This window comes from Eretmochelys imbricata, chromosome 4, assembly GCF_965152235.1.
Source record: "Eretmochelys imbricata isolate rEreImb1 chromosome 4, rEreImb1.hap1, whole genome shotgun sequence".
Lineage (NCBI taxonomy): Eukaryota > Metazoa > Chordata > Testudines > Cheloniidae > Eretmochelys > Eretmochelys imbricata.
Window position 1 is genome coordinate 83,074,455 of NC_135575.1, and position 25,789 is coordinate 83,100,243.

General features: G+C 42.6%; 1 protein-coding gene across 8 annotated transcripts in view; it reads right to left on the reverse strand.

Moving 5' to 3' along the window:
• IRF2 (interferon regulatory factor 2) overlaps positions 1 to 25,492 on the reverse strand; it is a 64,003-nt gene extending 38,511 nt beyond the window's left edge. For 2 of the 8 annotated variants that reach the window (XM_077815527.1, XM_077815522.1), the window contains exon 1: positions 25,259 to 25,492. Coding sequence is in view for 3 of the 8 variants with exons in the window: in XM_077815520.1 (XP_077671646.1) it covers positions 24,862 to 24,903 (42 nt within the window). In the remaining 5 variants the exon portion in view is untranslated. The other 6 variants (XM_077815525.1, XM_077815520.1, XM_077815519.1 and 3 more) reach the window with 6 other exon arrangements.
• Between the last annotated feature and the right edge of the window lie 297 nt (positions 25,493 to 25,789).

Here is a 25,789-nt window from a genome sequence, read left to right on the forward strand (position 1 = left end):
CACTGGTTCCACTTCAAGTCAGGGGGACTTAGGCATCTAACTTACTTGTGTGCTTTTGAAAATCCCTCTAGGTGCCTATCTGCATCCTTAGGCACCTAAATACCTTTGTACATCTGGCCCCTCAGAGCTCAAGCCACCTGCAAGAAAAAACTTCCAACCAATTTCTTGGTTCAGTTGGTACCACCTGGCATTGCTATGGGGGAGACAAGTTGGAGTACAATCTTGTTCTTAACATGCTCAGGTTGACAACTGGAAGCAGGAACGTTAGACGCATGATACTCTCGAACTCGGCCTATATTGACCTTTAGCATCCCATTGCAACAGGATAGGGCAGGGGTGGCCAACCTATGGATCCGGAGCCACATGCAGCTCCTTGTACAAGTACCGACTCCGGGGCTGGAGCTACAGGTGCCAACTTTCCAATGTCCCGGGGGGTGCTCACTGCTCAGCTCCTAGCTCTGCCACAGGCCCTGCCCCCACTCCACCCCTTCCTACTCCATCCCCTGAGCCTGCCGTGCCCTCGCTCCTCCACCTCCCCCTTGCCCCGCCTCCTGCATGCCATGAAACAGCTGATCGGAAGGTGCAGGGAGGGAGGAGGTGCTGATTGCTGGGGCTGCCAGTGGGCGGGAGGCGTTGGGAGCGGGGGGAGGGAATTGATGGGGGGCTGCTGATGTATTACTGTGGCTCTTTGGCAATGTACATTGGTAAATTCTGTCTCCTTCTCAGGCTCAGGTTGGCCACTTCTGGGATAGGGAAATGCTGTATACATTCACATGGCCCCATGTTTCAACCAAACTTCTTGAAATGGTGTTGAAAACATTGTTTGTTTGTTTTCTGGTTTACACCTATAATGGGGAGGCCATTGCACGGTCAGCAACAGGTCAGCTTCCTAGTGTGCATGGGGCCCAACAATGCAGTTTTTTTACCCAGACTCCAGTGGGATAGCCCAGTATAAGTGAAAGAAGAATTTGGCCCATCGTCTGGGGTCTTAAATTTTATAAAAGTGCTTCCCCTTGCTAACCAATCCATCCAAGAATTTTTGTTTTAAAGAATCAGAATTCTGACCCATATCTCACTTCTTCTAAGTATATTAAAGCTGCTGGTTCTGAAAATAAAATTCTCTCTTTTCTCTCCTCCCTCTCTCTCACCCAACTCTACCCTAAAGGGACTCAGTTATAGGCTAGTCTTTTGTCTTCTCAGTGGTGAGATTCCAGAATTGAATATATTTATGGGTATTAATAAAATACAGACATTTAACCTCATTTAAAATAATTAGCCATAGCAGCAGCCCATGACATGCAATGAGCAACAGAGTGTGAGACCTCCTACTTTACAAACTGATTATTTTGACTGTTGCTTAAAGGCTCATATAGTTTGACTATATGCTAGATCTTTAATCTATTTGGTCTTTCAAACAACCGTCAAATAAAGTTTCAGCTAGACACAACTGTAACACACACACGTCCACACTTGACAGAGCCAATCCTGCATGCCTGACTAGGACAAAACTGCCAAAGAAGTCTGTAATGTTGCTTGAGTCAGGCCTGTGGGATCAGGTTGTTTGTTGATAGGAGGCCAGTCTATAGCACAGTTTCTGCTAGCACAGATTATTTTTAAAAATGAAATCCCCGTCCATACTGATATCATAACAGCAACAACTGGTGGTTGGTTAAACATGACAGCCGGGTCAATTTTTTAACATAGACGGGGCTTAAGAAAACAGTTTTCTCTGGTGATCACAAAGTGGCTTCACAGGTGTAAATGACAGCAGGTGTAAATGAGTGCTGTATTTTCCTGCATGGTCATGTTAAGATCATTAAGAACATGGTTATCTCTAGACAGTTCTGGGGACAGTCATACGTATGATTTCATTGAAAAAGTGCAGCTCTGTTGACAACAGCATTGTACTCATTTTGCCTGGTATATTTCTGTGCAAAGCAGGTCTTTCTGCAAGGCCTTAACAGATGATAGAAAATAAAACTGTGATGGGACTCTCTCTTCTGAGAAAAACCTCCCTCTTTAAAGACAAACCAAACAATAAAAAACGTAAGATGGCTGGGTTCTCTCCAATATATGTTTTCACATCTCCTCTCAGGCCCAATGAAAGCTTGTTGGCTTCCCTTCATTCTTGATTAAAACCTTGGTGGAAAATCAAGAGACCAACCTATTGACCAGCACATACTCAATAATATTAGCACCATACAGAAATTATGACCTCTATGGTTGAAGATCTCCACACCTGAACTAGAGCAGATGTAGAAAGAAAGTGAAACTAACGTACAGCATATGTTAGGTCAGAACAACATAAAATATTCCAATCCCATAAGTTTCATTTTTTGTTCGTTAGCAACTGGATAAGATGCATTTAACTGGAAACACTGTAACAGTAATTGAAAGGCACAATTGATACACCTCTTCGCTTTTGTTATCCCAGGTTAACTCATTCATGACTACAGTTTTCAAGTACATAAAAGGTTGGTACAAAGAGGAGGTAGAAGAATTGTTCTTGTTAACCTCTGACGATAGGACAAGAAGCAATGGGCTTAAACTGCAGCAATGGAGGGTTAGGTTGGACATTAGGAAAAACTTGCTAACTGTCAGGGTGTTTAAGCACTGGAATAAATTGCCTAGAGAGGTTGCGGAATCTCCATCATTGGAGATTTTAAAGAACAGGATAGACAACACCCGTCAGGGATGGTCTACATAATATTTAGTCCTGCCATGAGTGCAGGGGACTGGATGAGATGTCCTCTTCCAGCCCCTTCTAGTCCTCTGAGTCTATGATTAAGTTGCTGCGTTTCTCTAAAGGTAAAAATTTTGCAAGTTTCCTACCTACTCCTCTCAGTGCAAAATTTAGCTGATTTAGGCCTTGTCTATACAACCAACTTATGTTGATATAACTACGTCACTCAGGGATGTGGAAAATCCACACTCCAAGTGATGCAGTTATACTGAGCGAACTCTCGGTGTGGACAGCACTATATCGACAAGAAGTCTCCTCCTGTTGACAGAGCTACCATCTCTTGGGACGGTGGAGTACCTACGCCAGCAAGAAAAGCTACCCCGTTAGCACAGGTAGCATCTTCACTAAGCACTGCAGCTGCGCTACTGCAGCGCTGTAAGTGTAGACAAGCCTTAAGAAGATTGTTGATATCTGAAAAAATTGTAAATGCTTCTGGAGAGGTAGTTAAGGAGGGACACCCTCAGGAGTCCCACATCTTTGAAAAAACCCTACTCTTCAGGAAAGATGTATAGAGCTTTGTGGGAGAAATATTTTTCTATCACAGATTCCACACTTACAAAAAGAACTAAATATATTAAAAGAGTGAGATGTATTTTATAAGGTTATTAGCTGATATTCTTTTTAGTGCTTTCCTCATTTTAAGTTGTAGATTCACTTCATAAGCATATAAACCACTCTGTGTGACCAGACAGATATGCTGAGATAATTGTTAATTATAGGATTCAGGGAACTTGGGTCTCTGTTTGTCCACGTTCTGGGACTGTTCCAAGGTGCAAAGGAGCACCAATCCTATTTTAAGGAACAGCACTTGGATGAAAATTCTTGCCCTTGATCGCAGACTTGATCCTGCTTAGATATAGAAATGTGTCACCAAGCATCTTTTAAACCAGTCTACTGAGAATGCCCCAGTCCTGCAAAGATTCATATACATATTAAACTTTATGGACTGCAAGTAGTCCCATCAATGGGGCACTCAAACCAGAAAGGAACTGTCCAAATGTTTGGAAATTAAGAATTCAGGAAGGATGGATGTGGGGAGCCTCGTGACTGGAAGGGTTGTTGGTGTCACCCTGCAAAGAGTAACTGGGCTGGTGAGAGTCAGGGTGAGATCTTATGCTTGCAGGCTGGCTACTGGTATCAGGGAATTGAACTATAGCTGCACAGCACAAAGGTCCCCAAAGTTACAGAGCAGGCAGTGACAGAACCCCTTACCAGTCCACAAAACAGAGTGGCACAGTCATTACCAAAGTTTCACTCCAATATTAGCAAACACTTGCTAAACAGTCCCTAATGGGTTCAAATGTGTGGGGAGCAAAGTACAAGCTTAACGTTTATTATTTTCTTTTGTTTATTTCGGGTTAAGAGAAGTACAACCAGGAAAGGGGGAAAAGAGCCAGAGAGTCCTTGGACACAATGGATAAAAAAATACTTTGAAGCTCGTGTTTGCAATATAGTTTACCCCACAAGGGGAAATCAATAGAGGATCTGAGAACCATGCTCACTGAGCATTTTAAGCAGAAGTAGGAGGGAACAGGTGGAGATGAACCAGAGTTGGGACACCAACCAGACCTTAATCCCCTGCAGGAATTGGTGCTCAGGTACAGCTGATTAAATTGCAGCTCCACAGGGACAAGGAGGCATATGAGTACCAGGTGCAGATGGCTCAGACTCCAAGAGAAGGCAGTCAGCAAGGAGGCAGGGAGCAACAGATGGAATCGATCCACACAACCAAGGCTAACGAGGCGGCAGAGGAGCAGTGACAAACAGCAGTGACCAAACCAGAAGAGAGCGCACACAAGCAGCAAATGGAGGCACAAGAAATGCAGCTCAGAGTACTGGAACAGCAAAAAGGTATTCCACAACCCACAGGTAATCCCTGCCAGAACTCACTCAGCTGGGACAGACTGTGTCCATGTTTTAAGGACTCAAACGGCATAGAATATTTTACTGCTTTTGAAATATATGCCAGGCCAATGGCATCCCTATTGGGAAACAAATATCTGTACTGGTTTCCAAAATTTCAGATATAGCTTTCCAAGTCTTTACTGGCATGGGCCATGAACTGTGATAAATAAGGACACTATACTGTCAAGGTTTCAACTTACTCCAGGATCATACCATGTTTACCAACCTAAAGTCGCATGATAATATCAGTCATAAGAAGTTTATGCATAAAATGTGTGATTATATGAAAAGAATGGGTGAAGTGTAAAGGGGCAGAAGAGGATTATGGGAAATTGTTTGATTTGTTTACCCAAAGTACATTTGTTTAATGCTTGCTCAGATGAAATCAGAGCTGCCATATGGGAAAAGTCTCCTAATACAGTGCAGGTGGCTGCTTGGGCTGTTGATTTGCATGTACAGGGTCAGAATGGGTATTGAACAAAAGTCTCAGTGGGAAGGGCAAAGGCCCCATGTAAAAGTGGGTCCCCAAATTGTTCATGAAAGCAAGGAGTGGGGAAGTGCAGCCAAATATATCCCAACAGGCACCCACCTAGTAATCCCAGTTACAAACCACTGACCCAGGACAAGGGCCCAAGAAAATGTTGTATGTGTAACTCTACTGAGCTTTACATTGAGAGGTATTGTCCCAAACCCAAACCCATCCTGCTCAGGTGAACAAAGCTCTGGTGAGCTCAGGACATACAGAGGAACTGAGGGGGGTGTACGGTTTCAACCTATGAAGGTACACAGGATGTTCATCCATTTTGGCCACTGGACATCTAGGATTAGAGAGGATTTTGAAAGGCTTCAGAAAATTTTCATTGGCCTGGTATAAACCTAGAAGGAATACTGTCAGTCTTATGACTTGTAACAAAAGTGGAAAAAGACTTTAGGTATCCACAAAGCCTCACTGCAACCTTTACCTGTAATAGGAGAAGCATTCTATCGGGTTGGCATAGACATTACTGGTCCACTCCCTAAGCCAGTGGCTCTCAGCCTTTCCAGGCTATTATATCCCTTTCAGGAGTCTGATTGGTTTCACGTACCCCCAAGTTTCACCTCACTTAAAAACAACTTGCTTACAAAATCAGACATAAAGATACAAAAGTGTCACAGCCACACTATTACTGAAATATTGCTCAGATTCTCATTGTTACCATAGAATTATAAATCAATTGGAATATAAATATTGTACTTACATTTCAGTGTATAGTATATAGAGCAGTATAAACAAGTTGTTGTTTGTATGACATTTTAGTTTGTACTGACTTCACTAGTGCTTTTTAGAACACTCTGCATAAAAGTAGGTGAAATATATAGATGAGTTGATGTACCCCCTGGAAAACCTCTGTGTACCCCCAGGGGTTCACGTACCCCTGCTTGAGAAACACTGCCCTGAACCATCCAAAAATGGGAATAAATATATATTGGTGGTAGACGACTTCACTGGCAGATACCCAGAGGCAGTGGCCCTAGCTAATATAGAAGCAGAAACTGGCAAGTGCATTCGTTTCCATAATTAGTAGGGTGCATTTTCAAATAGAACAGGGGTGGGCAAAACTTTTGGCCCAAGGGCCACATCTGGGTGGGGTAATTGCATGCAGGGCCATGAATGTAGGACTGGGGCAGGGGGTTGGGGTGCGGTGTGCAGGAAGGGGCTCAGGGCAAAGGGTTGGAGCGGAGGAGGGGTGCGGGGTATACAAGGGGGTTCAGGGAAGGGGGTTGTGGTGGAGGGAAACGTGCGGAGTGCAGGAGGGGGCTCAGGGCAGGGGTTTGCAGTGCAGGAGGGGTGCAGGGTGTGGCAGGGGGCTCTGGCCCAGCACCAGAGGGGTGCAGGAGGGGTTTGGGGTGCAGGCTCTGGCCCGGCGCCGCTTAACTGGAGCGGCTCCGGGGTGGCAGTGGTGCATACCAGGGCCAAGGAAGGCTCCCTGCCTGCTTGCCTGCCCTGGCCCCGCACCTTGCCACTCCCTGAAGTGGCCGACGCCACATCTCTGCGGCCCCTTGGGGATAGGGGGCAGAGGGCTCCGCATGCTGCCCTTGCCTGTGAGTACCTCCCCTGAAGCTCCCATTGGCCGTGGTTCCCCATTCCCAGCCAACGGAAGCTGCGGGGGGTGGTGTCTGCAGGCGAGGGCAGAACACAGAGCCCTCTGCTCCTTCTCCACCAGGGGCCGCAGGGATGTGGTACCAGCCGATTCCAGGAGCAGCATAGAGCCCACGGCGTCACAGGGGTGGCAATCCCCCGGACCGGATACAGCCCGCATTGGGCTGTAGTTTGCTCACTCCTGAAATAGAAATACGACCAGATTGGGGGGTCAAATTTCATGGCCCACATATTCTCTGAACTGTGGAAAATTAAAGTCTGCCCCATATCATCCAGAAACAAATGGGTTAGTGGAAAGATTTCATGGGACATTTAAATCCATACTAACAATGTATGTAGACAGGAAGGCAAGGGACTGGGGTACGCTACTGCCTTTCCTATTGTTTGCTTACAGAAAGATATCCCAAGAATTGACAGGGTTTTCTCCATTCAACCTCCTATATGGAAGGAAGGTCACAGGCCCCCTACACCTGGTCAGAAATTTGTGGGAAGGTAACACTGACTCAGAAGGGGAATGAGTGAATGAACCAGTATCTAAATTCAGGGCAGAGCTAAAAACCAGTATGGAGCTGGTACTGCATAATGTTGAAAAAAGCCAAGCTATACATAAAGGGTGGCATGACAAAAAAGCAAGTAAAAGAGCCTTTGATACAGGTGAATTGGTTCTGGTATTAGTCCCTGTATAAAGCATAAAATGCAGAACTCCCAGGAGGGCCCTCTGAGGTGACAGGGAGACTAAGTGAAATCACTTGCAATGTACAGAATCCCTATAGTCAGAGTGTACCCCTAACTGTACATATTAACTGATTGAACATTTACTATAACAGAGACGCTTATAGCAAATGTAATATGCTATGCAGATGAGGACCACAGAGTATTGCCTCTCCTACATGTAATGTCTGGGACTAAGGGGAAGACCCCTAAGAGTATGTCTATACAGCAAATAAAAACTCATGGCTGGCCCATGCCAGTCAACTCGGACTGGAACTGTGGGGCTGTTTCATTGCTGTGTAGACTTCCAGGCTTGGGTCGGAATCTAGGCTCTAGGACCCTAGGATACTGCATTTGTTTACCAATTTTGGACTTTCTGAGTTTAAGGTACTACCCTTCAGATTAATTAAATGCAGGAGCCACATTCCAGAAGCTGACCAAGCAGGTGCTACATGGGTTCCAGGAGTCTGCACTCCACTGTAGATGATATTGCTATATTTACCACCACCTGGGAGGAACACAAAACACATGTGGCAAGGGTGTTGAAAAGCCTCAAGGATGCAGGTCTCACAATCAAGGTGTCAAAGTGTACAGTTGTGCAGCAAATCTTTCTTACCTAGGTCATTGGATAGGTGGAGGCCAAATCCAACAAGATTCCCTGAAATAGGAAACTACTGTGAATTGGCCTGTCCCCAAAACGAAGAAACAGGTTCAATCATTTATAGGTCTGGTTAACTATAACAGAAAATTTGTGGGCGGTTTCAGTGACATCGCTGCTCCTATCACAAGGACTATACCAGAAAACAAAATCAGAAAAAGTGGCTTGGTCAGATGCCTGTCAAAAGGGTTCTGATAAGAGCAAAAGAAATTGTGTCAAAGATGCCCATTTTGGCCAGTCCAGGTTTTTTTTAAAAAAAAACATTTTAATTGTGTACTGAGGTGTCCAACACAGTACTCAGAGCTGTGTTAATAGAAATGGGAAGACAACAACAAGAAACACCCATTGCATTTCCAAGCAAAAAACCTCTCCCACTGAATAGAATTACTCGAATAGAAAAGTAGTGTTATGCTACTGTATCTGCTGTAAAACAACCCAGACCCTATCTCTTCAATAGGCGGATCATAGTGTTAACAAATCATTCACTACAAGTATGGCTCCACAGAACAAAAACTCCAGATTGCTATGATGGAGTATAGGTTTGCAGGCATATGATATGGAGACTAAATATATTGAGGGGTTGGAAAACGAGGCGCGATACCCTATCCAGAAAAGAGGGTGTAGTAGAAGTGAAGCTTACATCATGGTCAGTGACCAAAACTTCAGCATCAGACTCACAAGGAGGGGTGCAACAATCGACTCCAGACACGCCAAAGGGAAAACATGTTTAAACCCCAAAAATGAGCAGTTAAATCAACTGATTGCATAGCGTACTAGATTATTGTTATACCAAGTAAGGTCTTCTATGAAAGTTTGTAATGTTCTGAACTTGATTAGTCATTATGAGATATGTATACAGACTGAGGTTATGAATCCATGTATAGGTGTATATAGAGAATAAAATTGTACTCAGAATTTATACTCCAAAATGCACTACACCTCATAGCATGGGGAAGAGGCACCTCCCAAGACAGGGATTTACACAAAACTTGCTTTAAGTAATGATCCATTGTCCAGCCCAGGAAGACAATGATGGACCATTAGAGTTCATAGGAAGACACAGAGAAATCCAGGCTATCAAGTCAAGAGGGAATTTCCCCACTCCACATAAACATAAGTCACCACAGACTGAAAGAAAAGGGGAAGAGAAAAGAAAAAAGGACAGTCTTTCAAAAACAGGTTCGGGACTTAGGCTTGGTCTACTCTAGAATTAGGTTGAGAGACGTAGCACTTAGGTCAATGTAGTTCAGTCAACCTAGTGTCAGTGGAGCCTCATCACCGGGGACTCCAGCTTTCAGTGTCCCACAATACCCCACACTGACAGCTGGTGCGAGCACTCCTGGTGAGGATGTGCACTGCCTACAGAAGGAGCTAGTGGGGATGTATAAAAGAGATTTAATTACTGTGGTGGCCATACGTCCACATAACTTAAGTCGCCTTAATTTTGTAGCGTAGACTTGCCCTGAAGTTATTTTATCTACCCCCTGAGGGACAGTCTTATGGCAAATGACTGTTCATGAATGCTGGATCCCTCCTGTAGCTGAGAAACTACCTTGAAGCAATAGGTAACTTAAATTAGAAAAGGGATTTTATTAAAGTATAAAAGCTGAGATTGCATTTTTACATTTTTCTGTGTAACTTGTGTGCTTTCCCTCACTATTTTATCTTTGAATCTGTGGTTTTTCTATTAAATAAACTTCATTTATTTTTACCCCAAGCAGGTCTCAGATGTGCAAATTGTGTGGAGTGTGCCAAAGTAAGCTGGTATCTGGGAGGTGCTTTCAAACCTTGGGGGCTGTGACCAACCAGAGGGGGAACATTCTGGTAATTAAGAACTTGAGGAGGATGTATTTGGGGGGGGAACTGGAAGGCTGTTGGCATCACCCTGTAGTGGAGTAATTAGACTGGTGAAAGACATCTTGTGGGCTGGCTACTGATGTCAGGGAATTGAACCACTGCCACACAGCACAAAAGCCCCCAAGGTTACAGGGCAGGCAGTGACAGAACCCCTTACCAGTCAGGAGGAGAGCGGGGGGGGGAGGTCCCTAAAACATAACATCACAGATTTGATCCTGCTTAGACAGGGAAACATGTATCACTAGGCATGTATCCTGCAAAGATTTATACACATGCTTAATTTTATATACAGCATGTAGTCCCACTGAAGTCAATGGGGCACTCATAGTGCATAACATTAAGTACAGGCACAAGTCCTTTAAGGATCAGGGCCTAAGATCATGGCATCAACAACATAGTTTCTACCCCCTCAAATGCATATGATTGTATGTGGTATTTGCAAATACTTTCAAAACAATCTCTAGCCCATGAAATTTTGATTTTTCACAGGTAATATGACCCACTAATATGACCTGGATTAGAAGTATTTTAAAGATATAAATCAGTATTTTAATGGTTACATACATTGTCATTTAACTTCACTTTTCAGTTACACTGAATTAAGACATTTGAATCTTCCTGACCCTAAAAGCGTCTAATAAAGAGAGCCCCCCACCTCCCCTGTATAATTAGTGCTCCAGCAAAGGACAGAGAAGTTGCATCTTGAGAAATAGTCAAGTTACATACTTTTTCTTGAATAAACAAAAGAGATGAAAATATACATAGATCAACTTTAGGCATAAGCCTGTGCTCCCATTCTGACCGGCCTCCCCTCTACTACCAATTCTTGACCTGTCCTTCGGTGGGAAAGAAAATCATCCTAGAAGGTCAAACTGACGACACTCTGCTTCCTTCCCCAGACCCAAAAAATAGCTCTGTGTAGCTTGAAAGGTTGTACGTTCCACCAAAAGAAGTTGGTCTAATAAAAGATATTACCTCACCCACCTTGTCTTGCTTATATCCTGGGACCAACACGGCTACAACACTGCAAACAGACTGAAAGAAACTCTACCATGGGACCAGCAGCATGGGACAAATAAGTGGCAGCAAAATCTGGTATACACATGGGTGTACTCATTCTCAGTGCTGCAGGGGTTAAGGTTTCTAATGAAGTTGTCTGAAGTTCCTGAGACTGTCAAACTGGAGATAAGATTAAGGAAAGTAAACAATCTATGCAAAAGACCTTGGATTGTTGGACAACAGAGGTCAAGATGAAGGCAGGAGCTATGCTATCTGGCCTGTTAATCTCAACCATTGCTGGTGCTTCTCTTGTCTTATTGGGGAATATTATTGATATGTTATCAAAAAGGCACTGAGGAAACTTCATTAATTCCTAGGTGATTTCCTTATAACTCCTGGTGGAAGGAACCCTCACTTGGGTTCTTTTTAGTTTGAAGTCCAATTTACCAGACAAGTGGCATCTTCTCATTCTACAGAGCCACTCCCAGTGTGTAGTCAGTGTTCTAGCTCCCCACTGCAGTGATACAAATAGATATTTTCCTGCTTCTTCCTCTTGTTAGTGCTGCAGACGCAGCAACACGAAGCTGGATTATATTTCCTTGTGTGCATCACCAACAAAAATTATTCACTGCAGCCCAGAAAACGGCACATCTTACTTCCTCATTTATCTGCCACTTCTCTGCTTCCCTTGGTCCTAAGTCAAATACTAACAAAAGTACTCCAACAGTATTGTCATTGATCAAGGGAAAAAGCACTGCAGAGGTACAGGCTGATTTAGAACAGCACAGTGATGGCACCAAGACTTTAAGTCAGTCTCTCTCTCTCTCTCTCACACACACACACACACACACAGAGGTAGCTTGAAAATGTTTTCCCCTTCTTGAAGAAAAAAAAAAAACTAACCCCCAAACCCTCCCATTCCCTCAAAAAAACCAAAACAAAACAAAAAACACTGAAGGGGCAAAGAAGGACATATCCCACGCGTATACTGAAACACACACATTACAGATTGCATGATAGACAGGTCCTAGAAACTGTACAATTTCAATCAACAGACTCCCCTTACATTCAGAGGCTATTTCGTCAGTCCAATAGCATCCCTGCTCCACCTAAAGAATGTTAACACTCCCTAGCTGGAATACAGACATTAAACATCAAAACAAACTATCATTTGGTTTCCATGCAAAGCCTCATTTTCCCACAGCAGAAAAGACAGAGCTGTTATTTTACAGTGATCTCAGGCATTATTAGAGAGCACCCTTGGATTGACAGGTTTCAGAGTGGTAGGCATGTTAGTCTGTCTCAGGAAAAAAACAAAACAAAAACCCCACAAGGAGTACTTTCTACTTGTGGCACCTTAGAAACTAACAAATTTATTTGGGCATAAGTTTTTGTGGGCTAAAACCCACTTCATCAGATGCATGCAGTGGAAAATACAGTAGGAACAATATATACACACACAGAGAACATGAAAAAATGGGTGTTGTCATACAACTGTAATGAGACCAGTTAATTAAGGTGAGCTATTATCAGCAGGAGAAAAAAAACCTTTTGTAGTGATAATCAGGATAGCTCATTTCAAACAGTTGACAAGAAGGTGTGAGTAACAGTAGGGGGGAAAAATGCATGGGGAAATAGTTTTTACTTTGCGTAATGACCCATCCACTCCCAGTCTTTATTCAAGCCTAATTTAATGGTGTCCAGTTTGCCAATTAATTCCAATTCTGCAGTTTCTTGTTGGAGTCTGTTTCTGAAGTGCACTTAGAGATTGTCCTGTTTGGCCAATGTACATGGCAGAGGGGCACTGTTGGCACATGATGGCATATATCGCATTGGTAGATGTGTAGGTGAATGAGCCTCTTATGGTGTGGCTGATGTGATTAGGTCCTATGATGGTGTCCCTATTCTGTCTATTCAAGGGGCACCATCATAGGACCTAATCACATCAGCCACACCATAAGAGGCTCGTTCACCTGCACATCTACCAAAGTGATACAGTAACTCCTCCCCCTCCCTCCCAGAAAGTCCAAGAGGGAGGAAGCAGAGAAGAGGAACTTGTGCAATGCTCCCTTGTAAAGTCGCTGCTCTTCCACAAAATCTTACATGCAGTGTACAAAGCAGGCAGCCAAATGATGTTATAAGGGAGTACTGCACAACTTTAAAAGAGCATGTTCCCTAATTGAACAGCGATGTAACTTTGAAACAACGTTAAGTGGGAGGACGTTATGTGAGGAGTTACTGTATATGCCATCACATGCCAACAATGCCCTTCTGCCATGTACATTGGCCAAACCAGACAATCTCTAGGCAAAAGAATAAATGGACACAAATCAGACATCAAGAATTATAACATTCAAAAACCAGTTGGAGAACACTTCAACCTCCCTGGTCACTCAATTTCAGACCTAAAAGTTGCAATTCTACAACAACAAAAACTTCAAAAACAGACTCCAACGAGAAACTGCAGAATTAATTGGCAAACTGGACACCATTAAATTAGGCTTGAATAAAGACTGGGAGTGGATGGGTCATTACACAAAGTAAAAACTATTTCCCCATGCTAATTTCCCCCCCTACTGTTACTCACACCCTCTTGTCAACGGTTTGAAATGGGCCATCCTGATTATCACTACAAAAGGGTTTTTTTCTCCTGCTGATAATAGCCCACCTTAATTAATTGGTCTTGTTACAGTTGGTATGGCAACACCCATTTTTTCATGTTCTCTGTGTATATATATATATATATCTTCCTACTGTATTTTCCACTGCATGCATCTGATGAAGTGTGTTTTAGCCCACGAAAGCTTATGCCCAAATAAATGTGTTAGTCTCTCAGGTGCCACAAGTCCTCCTTGGATTGACAGAGCTTAGATTTGTCTTAAAGAAAACCCACACTATGTGAATACAGTACACCTACACCTCATTCACATAATTAAATTTATCAATTTTAAAATAAAGAGCATACCTCATCTTCTTCCAGTTATCTAAACAAATATCTCACTTGCATTAAATCATATGTAATACAAAAACAGCAACTCAGATTACTTCAACAGAGCTACACTGATTTATAGCTGCTGAAGACCTGGCTCAAAACACATTTAAATGCATTGTTAAAATGTTAAATTATTTAGGGTGAAATCCTGGCCCCATCCAAGTCAATGGCAAAACTTCCACTGACTTCAATGGAATCAGGATTTCACCCTTAATACTTACACTATATTTATAGATCTTATCAGTCTCAACTTGATTTGTGATATAAATTGTAAAGAAAAATGAAGGGATTTAACTTGTAGAAATGTCGTTTACGAAACTTTTGAGGGAATAAATCAATACCATGGCACAATATAGGTTTTAAAGATATACTAACAAATTAACAAAGAAAATAGTAACCTGGAACAACAAGGACTCCACTTGCATAAAGCCCTAGTCATTTGACTCTATGCAGGTGAGATGCCGAGGATTTGGTGAACTCCATCTCCCTGAGTTGGGATAGCATTCACAGCCCCTGCAGATCTCCAAGTTGCAGTTGCAGATCTCCAAGCCCATCCCCATTTCAGCCTTCTGTACCAGCCTATACATGGCTGACAAGAATACCCTTCCTGTGGTGCATTCCAGTGCAGCAGCATTCCCAACCCCTCTCTGGCCATAATCCTGCAAAGCACATAAGCACATGTTTGAAGTTAAAGTACATGCCTAAATATTTTTGCAGATTGGGCCCTCTGTGCAGCCTGTACACACTGTTTCTTGCCCTGGCCCTCAGCACCACAGGTAAATTTCACCACTATTGCCCAAAGAATCATAAGTTTTGGGAAAATAGATTAATAGAATAAAACAAGACCTCCATTCTTTCCTTTTGACTGGAACCCAAAGAAAGTCCTTGGGAATTTATATCCAGGCAAGGCACAAAGAAGAGAGTTCTTAAAGTCCTTGATCCTCAGTCTTGCCTGGGTTAACAGGGTATAGATTATTTTCCACTAGTAAGTATATGCAAAAGCAATTTCTTTCATCCTTGACATGGAGAAACCAAGGGAAAAATTTGTTCAAATCAAGAGGAAAATCTCAAGCTTTTCAATTTCCCAAAAGAGGGGTTTAATGACTGACGTTACTGGGAGTAGAAGCAGGTCCCAAAAAGAAAGAACCATATTACTAAAATTACGTAAAAATATTATTAAGGCAGCTTTCTTTCCTACATTATGTTACATCCCTCACTCTGTGTAAGCTCAAAACTTGTCTCTCTGACCAATGGAAGCTGGCCCAATAAAAGATATCACCTCACCCACCTTATCCCTCAATCTCTAGGCATTTTAGAAAATGGTGTTTCAAAGTTATTGCCTGATCCTTCTAGTTAAATGCAATTTGAGTTGTACGTGCTCAGCACCTCTCAAGATGCTAAAGCTATGTCAGTCAATTTCACTGTGTAGCTACACCCTAAGGAAAAATATTCTTAGAGTGGCAAGACATTCGGAGAACACAGTATTTTATGGCTGTTGTGCAAGAATTTTCCCAGACCGATGAAAATTAGGAAGTATTTTGTTATGGCTCAAATCCCTTTAAAGAATCACTTCTTCTGTGTTGCCCACAAGAACTGAATTAATAACATTTTTTTTTAATTACTCCCTTGTCCTGGTATCCCAGTACATCCGGTCTTCTCTGTGACTGGCTTTTCAGGCCCTTTTCCAGAAACAATGCATCTGCTTAACTTTATACACATGAATAGGCCCCCTGAAGTCATTGGGACTAATCACATGCATAAGCACCTGCAGGATCCCAGCTTTAGACTGGTTTCAGAGTAGCAGCCGTGTTAGCCTGTATCTGCAAAAAGAAAAGGAGTACTTTTGGCACCTCAGAGACTATCAAATTTATTTGAGCATAAGCTTTCATGAGCTACAGTTCACTTCATCGGATGCATGCAGTGGAAAATACAGTGGGGAGATTTTATATACACAGAGAACATGAAACCGTGGGTGTTACCATACACACTGTAACAAGAGTGATCAGGTATGGTGAGCTATTACCAGCAGGAGAGAAAAAAAAAAAAAAAAAAAAACCTTTTGTAGTGATAATCAAGGTGGGCCATTTCCAGCAGTTGACAAGAACATGTGAGGAACAGTTGGGGGGGGGGGAATAAACATGGGGAAATAGTTTTACTTTGGGAGTGGATGTGTCATTACACAGTCTTTATTCAAACCTAATGTAGTAGGGACTGTTTCTGTTGGTCTCCTGTCCAGCACCAACCACACAATCAACGTTTAATACACTATCAAGGATAAAAATAGGGTTTAAACCAAAAATCAAAAACAAAAAAACCCCATGATCTCAGTCTCCCCTTAGTGCTGTTGTAGCAGCTCAGAGGGAATTAGTAAGGCTATGTTTACATTTCTGAAGATACCAGAGGAGAGAAAAGGCCAGTTTCAGTGGAAGCAATCTATGGAGTGTGTTGAAGGAGGACTTTTTAGGTAATTTAGCCATGGACTGAACCTGAGGTAATAATATAACTCATTCAAACAGTACTTGCTTCTCATGATTTGCTTTGTTTTCATAACATACCTTTCTCTGCAATACACAGCAAAGACTGTTTGCACCCTATACTAAAGTACAACCTAATGTTTGCTTAAAGGTTTCGTTTTATTGCCTGGGTGTGGGCTGTTTCTACAATTCTAGTTAATAACTAACCTGTACCTATACTACTGTCAAAGATAAGCATTCCTATCTTTAGACCACCAATGCCTAGCCACCTGGGAGGCATCAAACACAATCCGCTCATGAGATTGGGGTTCACTTCACTTAACTGAAAAGCACTGTTATTTTCCTGACACCTGTCTGGAAGTTTCATTATTAACAATAAGAATATGTTTATTCTTGCTCATTGAGTTCCACCTCTAAACTTAGCATTCTAACTAACCAGTAAAAATGAACACAGAATCATACCATAATTGGGGCCTGGAATGTTTTGAATCACCCAGACTGCATACTGAAAATGTTTCTGATGCATGGACTTATTTATGATTGCAAAAACAGCATATGAAAGAAGCAGATGTGTACACAAAAGACTGATTGAACCAGTGCAGTTATTACAAAGCTACCAGTTAAATCAAAATACTGAGATATTTATAAGAAAACTGCTTCTTTTCATGACTGTAGTTAAAGATTTGCATTAAAAGAAGCACCAAATATGAAATACTCAATATTGTCTCTTACTCAGACCACATGATGTAATCCTCCTTGTTGTAACAACAATGGCTTTTTCCACTGATACAGAATGTAGGAGGATGTTCTCTATTTTTTAATGTAGGGGTTTTTTTTAGCAAATTTGTTGTTCTTCAGAGACTAACAGCAATAGAGAGAGCCTAACTTGTAACATGATAGCTATTTCTATCCTGAGACTTTCCTAAGTAGAGATGATCTATAAGTGTCAAATAGACACTTAGATAGAGACCACCAAACTTATTTCACTTATGATCTAATAAGGAAAAAAATACATATCTAACTAAAAAGATTTTCATCCACCTTTCTTCCAAATTTCAACTCTCCAGAACATTCTTTGCATGCTAAGAATTTAATTTTGGTGTGTTTGAATTTAGTGCATCTCAAAGACATCAGTCTGAAATCCCTGGAAACAGAAGTCTTCTGATTATCCATAGAACAGCTCCAACATAGACTGTGTAAGCTTCCCTGCACTGTCCTTCAACATAGACCTGGAAGGTCCATCTCTAGAGAGGAGACTAAGTCAGGCTTCATGTCTGTTCAGCACTTTGCTCCTTTGTTGAGATCCCAGCTAGCATGTGGTGGTGAGTTTTCTATTGTGAACACCTGTCCACAGGGAACTGAGTGAAATTCATTTCACATTATCAACCAAGCAGTCATCATCAGATGTAAAAATGTCACTTGTTACTACTGACCTGGCCTGGATCTGAATTGGTGACCACATGTGAAAAATTCTATATCCCATTACCAATCCTATTAACTATTCCATTCTCAACATGCCAATAATTTTGAATACATTTTAAGTTACATAAAACAGTTGAATGGCTCACTGTCATCAGACTGACATGACTACTATCATTTTACTCAGTAAACATTTGTCATAATATTTCCAACAATTACCTCCACAAGTGAATAATACATATGGTATTGGTACATACACCTCAACAACTTCTCTTTTAGTATTGTAGAGTCACTGCATATACCTTCAGGTGAGAGAGAACTTGTCCTGGCCAAACTTTTCAGATGACAACTCCTTTCATTCTTTTAACATGTATTCGGGTAAAGGGACATTGTCACGTAAAAATCACATGCAAACACTCAGTTATTCACCTAATATGACCTTAAATGATTTAAAATGACAATTTTTAAACTCAATTTTCGTTGTGCTACTTATGCTCTGTGTTTTCTTTTTTCACATCTGTCAGCTGGAAAATAAAAGCCAATGGAGTTGGTTTCAGTTTTATTTATAGTTAGTTTCAATTTTGTTTATAGTCAGTTTTGTTTTCCGGTTTTTAATGTTGCAATGTTTGGATTTCTGACACTGCAGGGAAAGCTTATTTTAAAAATCTGTTTTCATTTTCTCTTCTCTCTCACGTGGGCTCTTTTTTTAAAAAAAAAAAAGTGGAAACATTTTTATTGGACAAGGTTTTTATAAAAAAACTTAATGTTCATGTCAAATTTAAGTCAACAATGTCCCTTTAAGAGGTACTATAATTCACATCTGCTCAAAGAAACGTTCATTCTGACAATTTAACATGTGATCTTGAAACTAAGACCTGCCAGCCTACACAATGCAGGCAAAAGTTGGCTGCAGGAAGGGAAAATTTTAAAGGCCATGTCTATATGTACAGCACTGCAGCTGCACCAATGTAGCATGTCTGGTGAAGACGCTCTATGCTGACGAGAGAGAGCTCTCCTGTCGGCATAATAAAACCACTTCTGCAAATAGCAGAAGCTATGTCGATGGGACAATCTCTCCCACCAACATAGCGCTGTGCACACAAACACTTACGTCAGTGTAACTTACGTTGCTCAAGGGAATGGTTTATTCACGTCCATGAGTGACATAAATTATGCTCGCATAAGCTGTAGTGTAGCCATAGCCAAGCTCTGTAAACTAGCGGGACAACTAATTTCTCCCCTGCCACATGGTACTACTTGTGAAGTAAAGTGTTACACAGCATGAATACAGGTATCAGAACTGGGCCTACAATGTCTGCAATTAATGTACAATATCATTATGAATATAATGGGGTAAAATCTGCCCTTGCATTCACACACAAGCTCCCTTCAAAGTCATGGAAAGCCAGTGTACATATCCATAGGACAGAGTTTGGCCAATATTTTTGAACTGCAACTTTCTTTGGACATCCCCTAAGAAATTATTGATTCTTTTATTGTACATGAACTTTAATACATCTGAAAATGTAAAGACTCCTATGATTCTAATTTACTAGAAAAAGGAAGGTAGGTGGTTGTTTACAGTAGTCTACAGTCTAACTGCAGTTAAAAGTAACATTTAAAACTTCATATCTCTTCTAAAATTTAACTCCATCCCTGACATCAGGATTCATTGATATCCACAAACTAACCTTTGAAGGTTACTTGAAAACAGATGTGCTAGTTGTAACTCTCCAATCTGCTCTTCTCATGTGGTAAGAAATAACCTATGTCTATAGTGAATTAGCTCTTCTAATTGCACCACAAAATCAGGTGAAGTATGCTGCAACAACTGAATTTAAACATTATGTACAATTAGAGTTTAGTTTTGTATAATGTTACATTGAGTGAAACCATGTCACATGCAAGAGATTTTTTTTAATGCATGAATTCAAACTACTCCAAGTTAAAATGTCTAACTAATGAGTGTTGTGTTTGCTGCAAGCTACCCCCGAGTAAACAAACTAAAACATCAGTAGGTCACTAATTTAAACAAAATTGACTATCATAATGTTTAAAAAAACCCATATTTCTTTAAAGTTCAAAATTTCTGTAATACTTTCTCTCTAGACCATTAAGAGAACTAGAATACTTCAATCATTTACAAGAGGCTACATCTGAAAAGTCCCATCCTGTTTTTAAAGGTTACAGGAATTAAAAGTGTTTTGAGCTCTATGAAAGGAAAGTGCTATGTAAATGCTAAATGTATAATTATTATGTGTAAATCATTAACTGGCATTTAAAGTCAATTTCTGTTTTTCTAATATTTTTTGTTGTGCTGTTGTAGCTGTCTTGATTCCAGGATATGAAAGAGACAAGGCGGTTGAGGTAATATCTGTTATTACTCCAACTTCCGTTGGTGAAAGAGGCAAGCTTTTGAGCTCTAGAGAACTCTTCTTGGGTGACCTCACCCACTTTGTTCTCCTAATAGATATTTTTACCCTAATCAATGATTCTGCATAGCAACTTAGTACAGATCCTAATTAATAATTCAATAAAACTTTTGAAACAGTGGGGTAAATTCACTAATCTGATGATTCGTTTGTCCTATGATTTTATCCACGTGTAATTAACACACAATGTAACAAAGACCAATTCTGGTTTATTACTCCCACTTTATTTATTTTCACTTGTAAATTTCCCAAAACATACTAGAAGGGGTTTTTAAGTTATCCACAGTCTTTCCATAATTGCTTCTTCCAATATAAACTTCTAATGCACTGAACAGCTAGCAAGTGTGGGGTTTTTTTTAAAGGAAAATTCTATATAATGTATAGTTTGTTAGCTGCTGGTCTTGTCAACATGATTCAGACCCAGATTCTGCAAGCATTTACACACATGCTTAATGTTAGGTATGTGTATATAGTCCCACTGAAGTCAAGTTCATGAGTGGTTGCAGGAGTGGGACCTCAGTATGTATACCTTCAATACTGCATGGTCAGGTTACCTTAAATAACTCCTATGTCCTTAAATCTACAGTCATCACAGGACTTTGAAGAACTGAGTTTTTATTATGCTAATCTGTACTTAAATCCCTAACTTCAACTTCACAGTTACAGTCAGAGGAACCAAATAAGAGCCATACGCCTGTTCATTTACAATACTAAAGTTGGACAAGGAACTGGTAATGAATAATTATCTTTTGCTTCTTTTTCTGCACAGAAATTGTCTACAAATAGACCAAGATTTTCTTATAATTATTTGTTATCAGAAATTCTTGGTCAGTGGCTTGTTCACAATCAGTTCACTGTGAATATTCAGTGTTCAAAATTTTAAATTGAACTGTTCTGAATGGACACATAAGTCACATAGTAAGTTTCTCCTCTCTGACTAGATAAGCATCACTCAGAATTAGGCCACCACTGTGGACACACACAACTGCAAATTCAAAATGTGTTTTCATCAAATATTCTGTAATATTTGATAAAAAAGAATACAGTATGGGTCAGATTCACTCATATGGCTTGACTGCTTATGACATTCAAGCAACACAAAGCAGTCATAAACCCGATTTAACTGATCAATGATCAGTTAATCTGGGTTAACAGCAGCTTTACATAACTGAAGTGGTGCAAGGCAGCTAGAATGTACTAGTGAATCTGGTCCCTTGTGCCTACCGCCAGCAATTTGTAGCATTTATATCAAAGCAGACACCACCATGCTTTTATGGCTCTAATTTAAAACTTTGTGTTAAAGGTCTGAACAGCTCAAGAGCAGGGAAACACTTGGAAACACTTAACACATGCGGTTACTTTTATACACGAGTAGTTCCATTGCCATTGATAGGACTACTGGTTTGCTTAAAGCCATGTATATGCATGTTTAAAGGATATGGATACAGATTAGCAGAGAAGGAAAAGGAAAATAAACAGTGTATTATTACCTATGTCGTGAGTTTGTTTTCTGGTTACAAAATTGCAGTGCAGAGTACAACATATTCATTGCTAATGCAAGTGAACACTGTATCAAGAAAACCATTGCTCTCAGACTGAACACTCAGCTCTTCTGCTGTTTTATGCCAGTATAAATGAATGATAATGTAGACAGGGCCAATCAAAAGAATACTATCACTGAAGATTACTCAGAAGGCAAACTTATGGTACTTAACACATAGAGGACATGCAAAGAGCAGCCCAGGATAGACATGCCTTGTTCATGCCCTAAGCAACATCTGACAGTAGGGGAAAGATTCAGACTCATTCAGAATGCTGATCAATCTCACAGAAACTTTGACTCTTAACTGTGCTGCTTTCATAATTATGTCAGCATTTTTCCAGTTACAGTGAATTTAAATGTTGGTGCAGTAGTGAATTCTCTCGTCACAGTACTAGGTAAAGCATTTACTGCAAGAGGTAAACTATGCAAGACTATTAAAATATTTATTTTAAATGTATGTTTAAATGTAGAAGTTGATACTTCATCTCAACAAACTGGAGTGCTAGTTTACAATTCCTACCATATCTAAGTGACTGCAATCTAAAAGTCTCTGCACATCAAATTGTGTTATAAATTACAATCATATAATAATTAAGCACAAAGACTATGACACTGAAAACAGTAAAACTCTTCTAAGTGAGAATTTGATCCTGCATGCTGTACAGAAACAAAACCCCTATTGTTTTCATAGGGAATTTTGTTTGGGAAAAGTGTCCAGGACATGGCCCCTGAGCCTGATGGTGTTCACTTTGATTAATAATCAGATCCTAAGCACATCACCCAGAATGTGCTTAGTGACAACCAATATAAATAACACATTTCAAACATCAATACCAACTGAAAGATGAAACTTCAAGTAGTGCAAGTGTGGAATATATATTTTTAAAATACAAGACTCCAATCCTGCAAGCTGATCTATGTGGGTGGTACTCTGTGCCTATGCAGAGCCCCAATGACTTCAATAAGGCTCCCTGCAGATACTAGAGATCTGCCTGGGTGAATCAACTTGGTAACTTAGTGCACGAAGGGCACATGACAGAAATACTTTTTCAGTCATGTTTTACAGGACATTGCTGTCCCATTTATTTCACAATTCCAACACACACAACAGAAACGCAAACAAAAACAAAAACCAAACCCAGTGTTATTATCTAGAGCTGCTTTTACAAGCATTTAATACCACAGTAATAGCTGCTATAGAAAGATCTTAGATTCAAAGTGTGTATTACGGTCATATAAAATCTTATAAAGGCAATTGGCCACATCTACAGACCCATGTCTCAAGGACATTTTGCTTCTGTTTATGCTAGGAAAATTACCCATACTTGTCAATGAGCATTTTAGAATGTAAACTTGCTGGGGAATGAACTAGGAAATTCTCTGTGTTCTGCATATTTTTGTACTCAATGCATAACGCAGGTTCCCCAAGGTCTTCCTTGATGGGACTTCCTACAACTATAGCTATTATCAGTAATGCCTTGAAGGGCATTTTTCACAGCTTTCCCACTAGACATACCAATGTTGGAAGCCCTAGTATAGGCACCCACCATCTGCCACAGGTGTTTTAAGCACCATATCACCTAACTGGCTCAATGCAGGTCTACTGACAACCATGCTTGGGTAGGAAATGGCAGTTTACATACTCCAAGCAGGGCTGTTATTGGCCCAAGTTATAGACCAACAGTCACAAGAGGTCTCCCAACACTGCTAACAGCAGGGGAACTGAGCCAGCAAATATCTGGATCATTTTCCCTAGTACAGCCCGGGCTTTTCAAGGGTAAAGGTTGTTTGGCGGCTAGCACAGACAGGGCCAAGCTGTGCTCTAGGCCCAGTGCACGTAGGTGCGTTTCTAACAGGGACGGGAGGGGACTCTCCCCCTCTGTTTTTGGGCAGCGCCAGGCGGAGGAAGTAAGCCCTGATCCTCATCACGTGCCGCTGGAATACAAGCGGCAGCCCCCAGGCCAGGGCTGCAGCGCGCGGCCTGCAGCGAGTCAGGAAGGGGGCTGGGCCCGATCCACACGACTAGCAGTGCCCACGCTCTGTCCCTCTCCCCGGCTGGCGGGAAGGGGACAGCCAGGGTCAGCATCTCCGCAGCAGAGCCAGGGCCTGGCCTCCCGGCGCGGAAGGGGGAAAAGACCCAGGCAGCCGCTGCGAACCCTGCCCCGGGAGCTCCGCCGGCCCGCGCGCCGCCCGCCAGAGCCCGAACGCCGGCGGCGGCCAGTGGCGCGCGGCAGGCCCCCGGGCTCGGCCCCGCCATTGGGCACGAGAGGCGCCTCCCTCACCGCCCGGCGGGGGGAGGGGAGGACGGGAAAGGAGGAAGTGCTGGGGCTTGTATAACAACACCGGGGGGGTGGGGGGGGGTGAGTGACACCCTCCAGCCCCACCCCCACCCGAGCCCCTGGCCCCCACCAGGCAGCCCCCGCCTGCGCCCTGCCCTTGCGCCCCCAGCCCGGGCCTGCAGCAGCCGCCAGGCCTCCGCAGGGAGCAGCGGCCCCGCGGGACTCGCGTCGCCCCCATCCCCCTCCAAGGCCCCGGGGCCGCAACAAGTGCCGCGGCCGAGCCCCGCACATCCGGGGATCCGCGCCCGCTCCCAACCCGAGCCCGGCCCGCCGCTCGCTCCCTGGGCCGGGCGGGGAAGGGGTTACGCGGCCTCCCCTGCCCCGCCCGAGGCGCACCGCCCGGGGGGCAGCCGCTGCTCTGCGCCCTCGCTGTGACTCCCGCTCCCTCCCCCGCGGCTGCTGAGCAGCACTTGCTGCCGCTCGGTCCACGTCTCAGCCCGGCTCCCCTGCCACCAGCATCGGCCCCGAACCGAGCGGGACCCCCCGCGGCCGGGGTGCTGATCACCTGCAGCCCCCACCCCGGCTCAGCTCCGCCACTCCATTCACCCTCCGTGTGCCGCAGTGACGGGAGGTCAGGCTGGCGCCGCGGGGGTGGAAGTTGCTGCTTTTATGTCCCTCTGTGTCGTTTGGCGTCTTTTTCTCCTCTTGCCTTTTTCTTTTCCCAGTCCAACTCTCTCTCTCGCTTCCCCATCCGTCACAGCGGGAGAATTAAATGCTTCCCTCCTTTGTTTCCGTTGTTGATCATCTCCCCGCATTAGACTCAAAATAAATTCAAAGCCTAAACCCTGCTGATCTGGACACACGGTCGGTCTCGACGCGGTCCGAGACAAACACATCTCCTTCCTTCCAGTCGATCGCCTTCTCAAATGCAAAAGTGAAATTAACCTTCCTTTCCCTAGCAGCAGCTTCACCTAAAATCATATGATCCATAACACCGCTGACCTTTTATTTTTAAATCAATATTAATTATTTGAGAACAGGCACTTCCTGTTTGCCAAACATCTGTGTAAATCCACATACAGAGACAGTAGTAGTTAAAAAATTACCTTGTTTATTCGCGGTATTTATATAATTCCTCAAGGTTAACGCTGTTGCCAGGGGATGCAAAATGGAAATGAAAACACTCAGCTGAATAATCGCAGGAGCAAAACTAAAAGTTACTCCCTCTGCTTTGGCTGAGAAGAGTCCAGATCGAAAGCAAAACAAGGAGAGGAAACTGCGAGGAGCTGAAGCTTGGAAATTCCCCCCACCTCTCCCCGGCCTGTTTGTGCGGGGGGAGGGGGGGAGCTGAGATGGGAGAGGTGCGGAAGTTTACCGCAGCCTTTCATTGGCAGACACAGCCGCTTTCATCATTTCTCGGAAAAGTCGATTTCATTTTCACTTCCCTCCAGCAGCGGCAGCGAGCAGCAGCATGTTAGTGTGTTAGAGGCAGAGAGAGACACAGAAAGAGCTTTCAGTTCCAGGGCACAGAAAACTAAAGACACAAGACCGCATTTTCCCCTCCTCCAAATAATCCACAAATAAGTGACTGGGAGATTGTTCTCTTCTAGGGTGGAGTGGGATTTGGGGGGGAAATG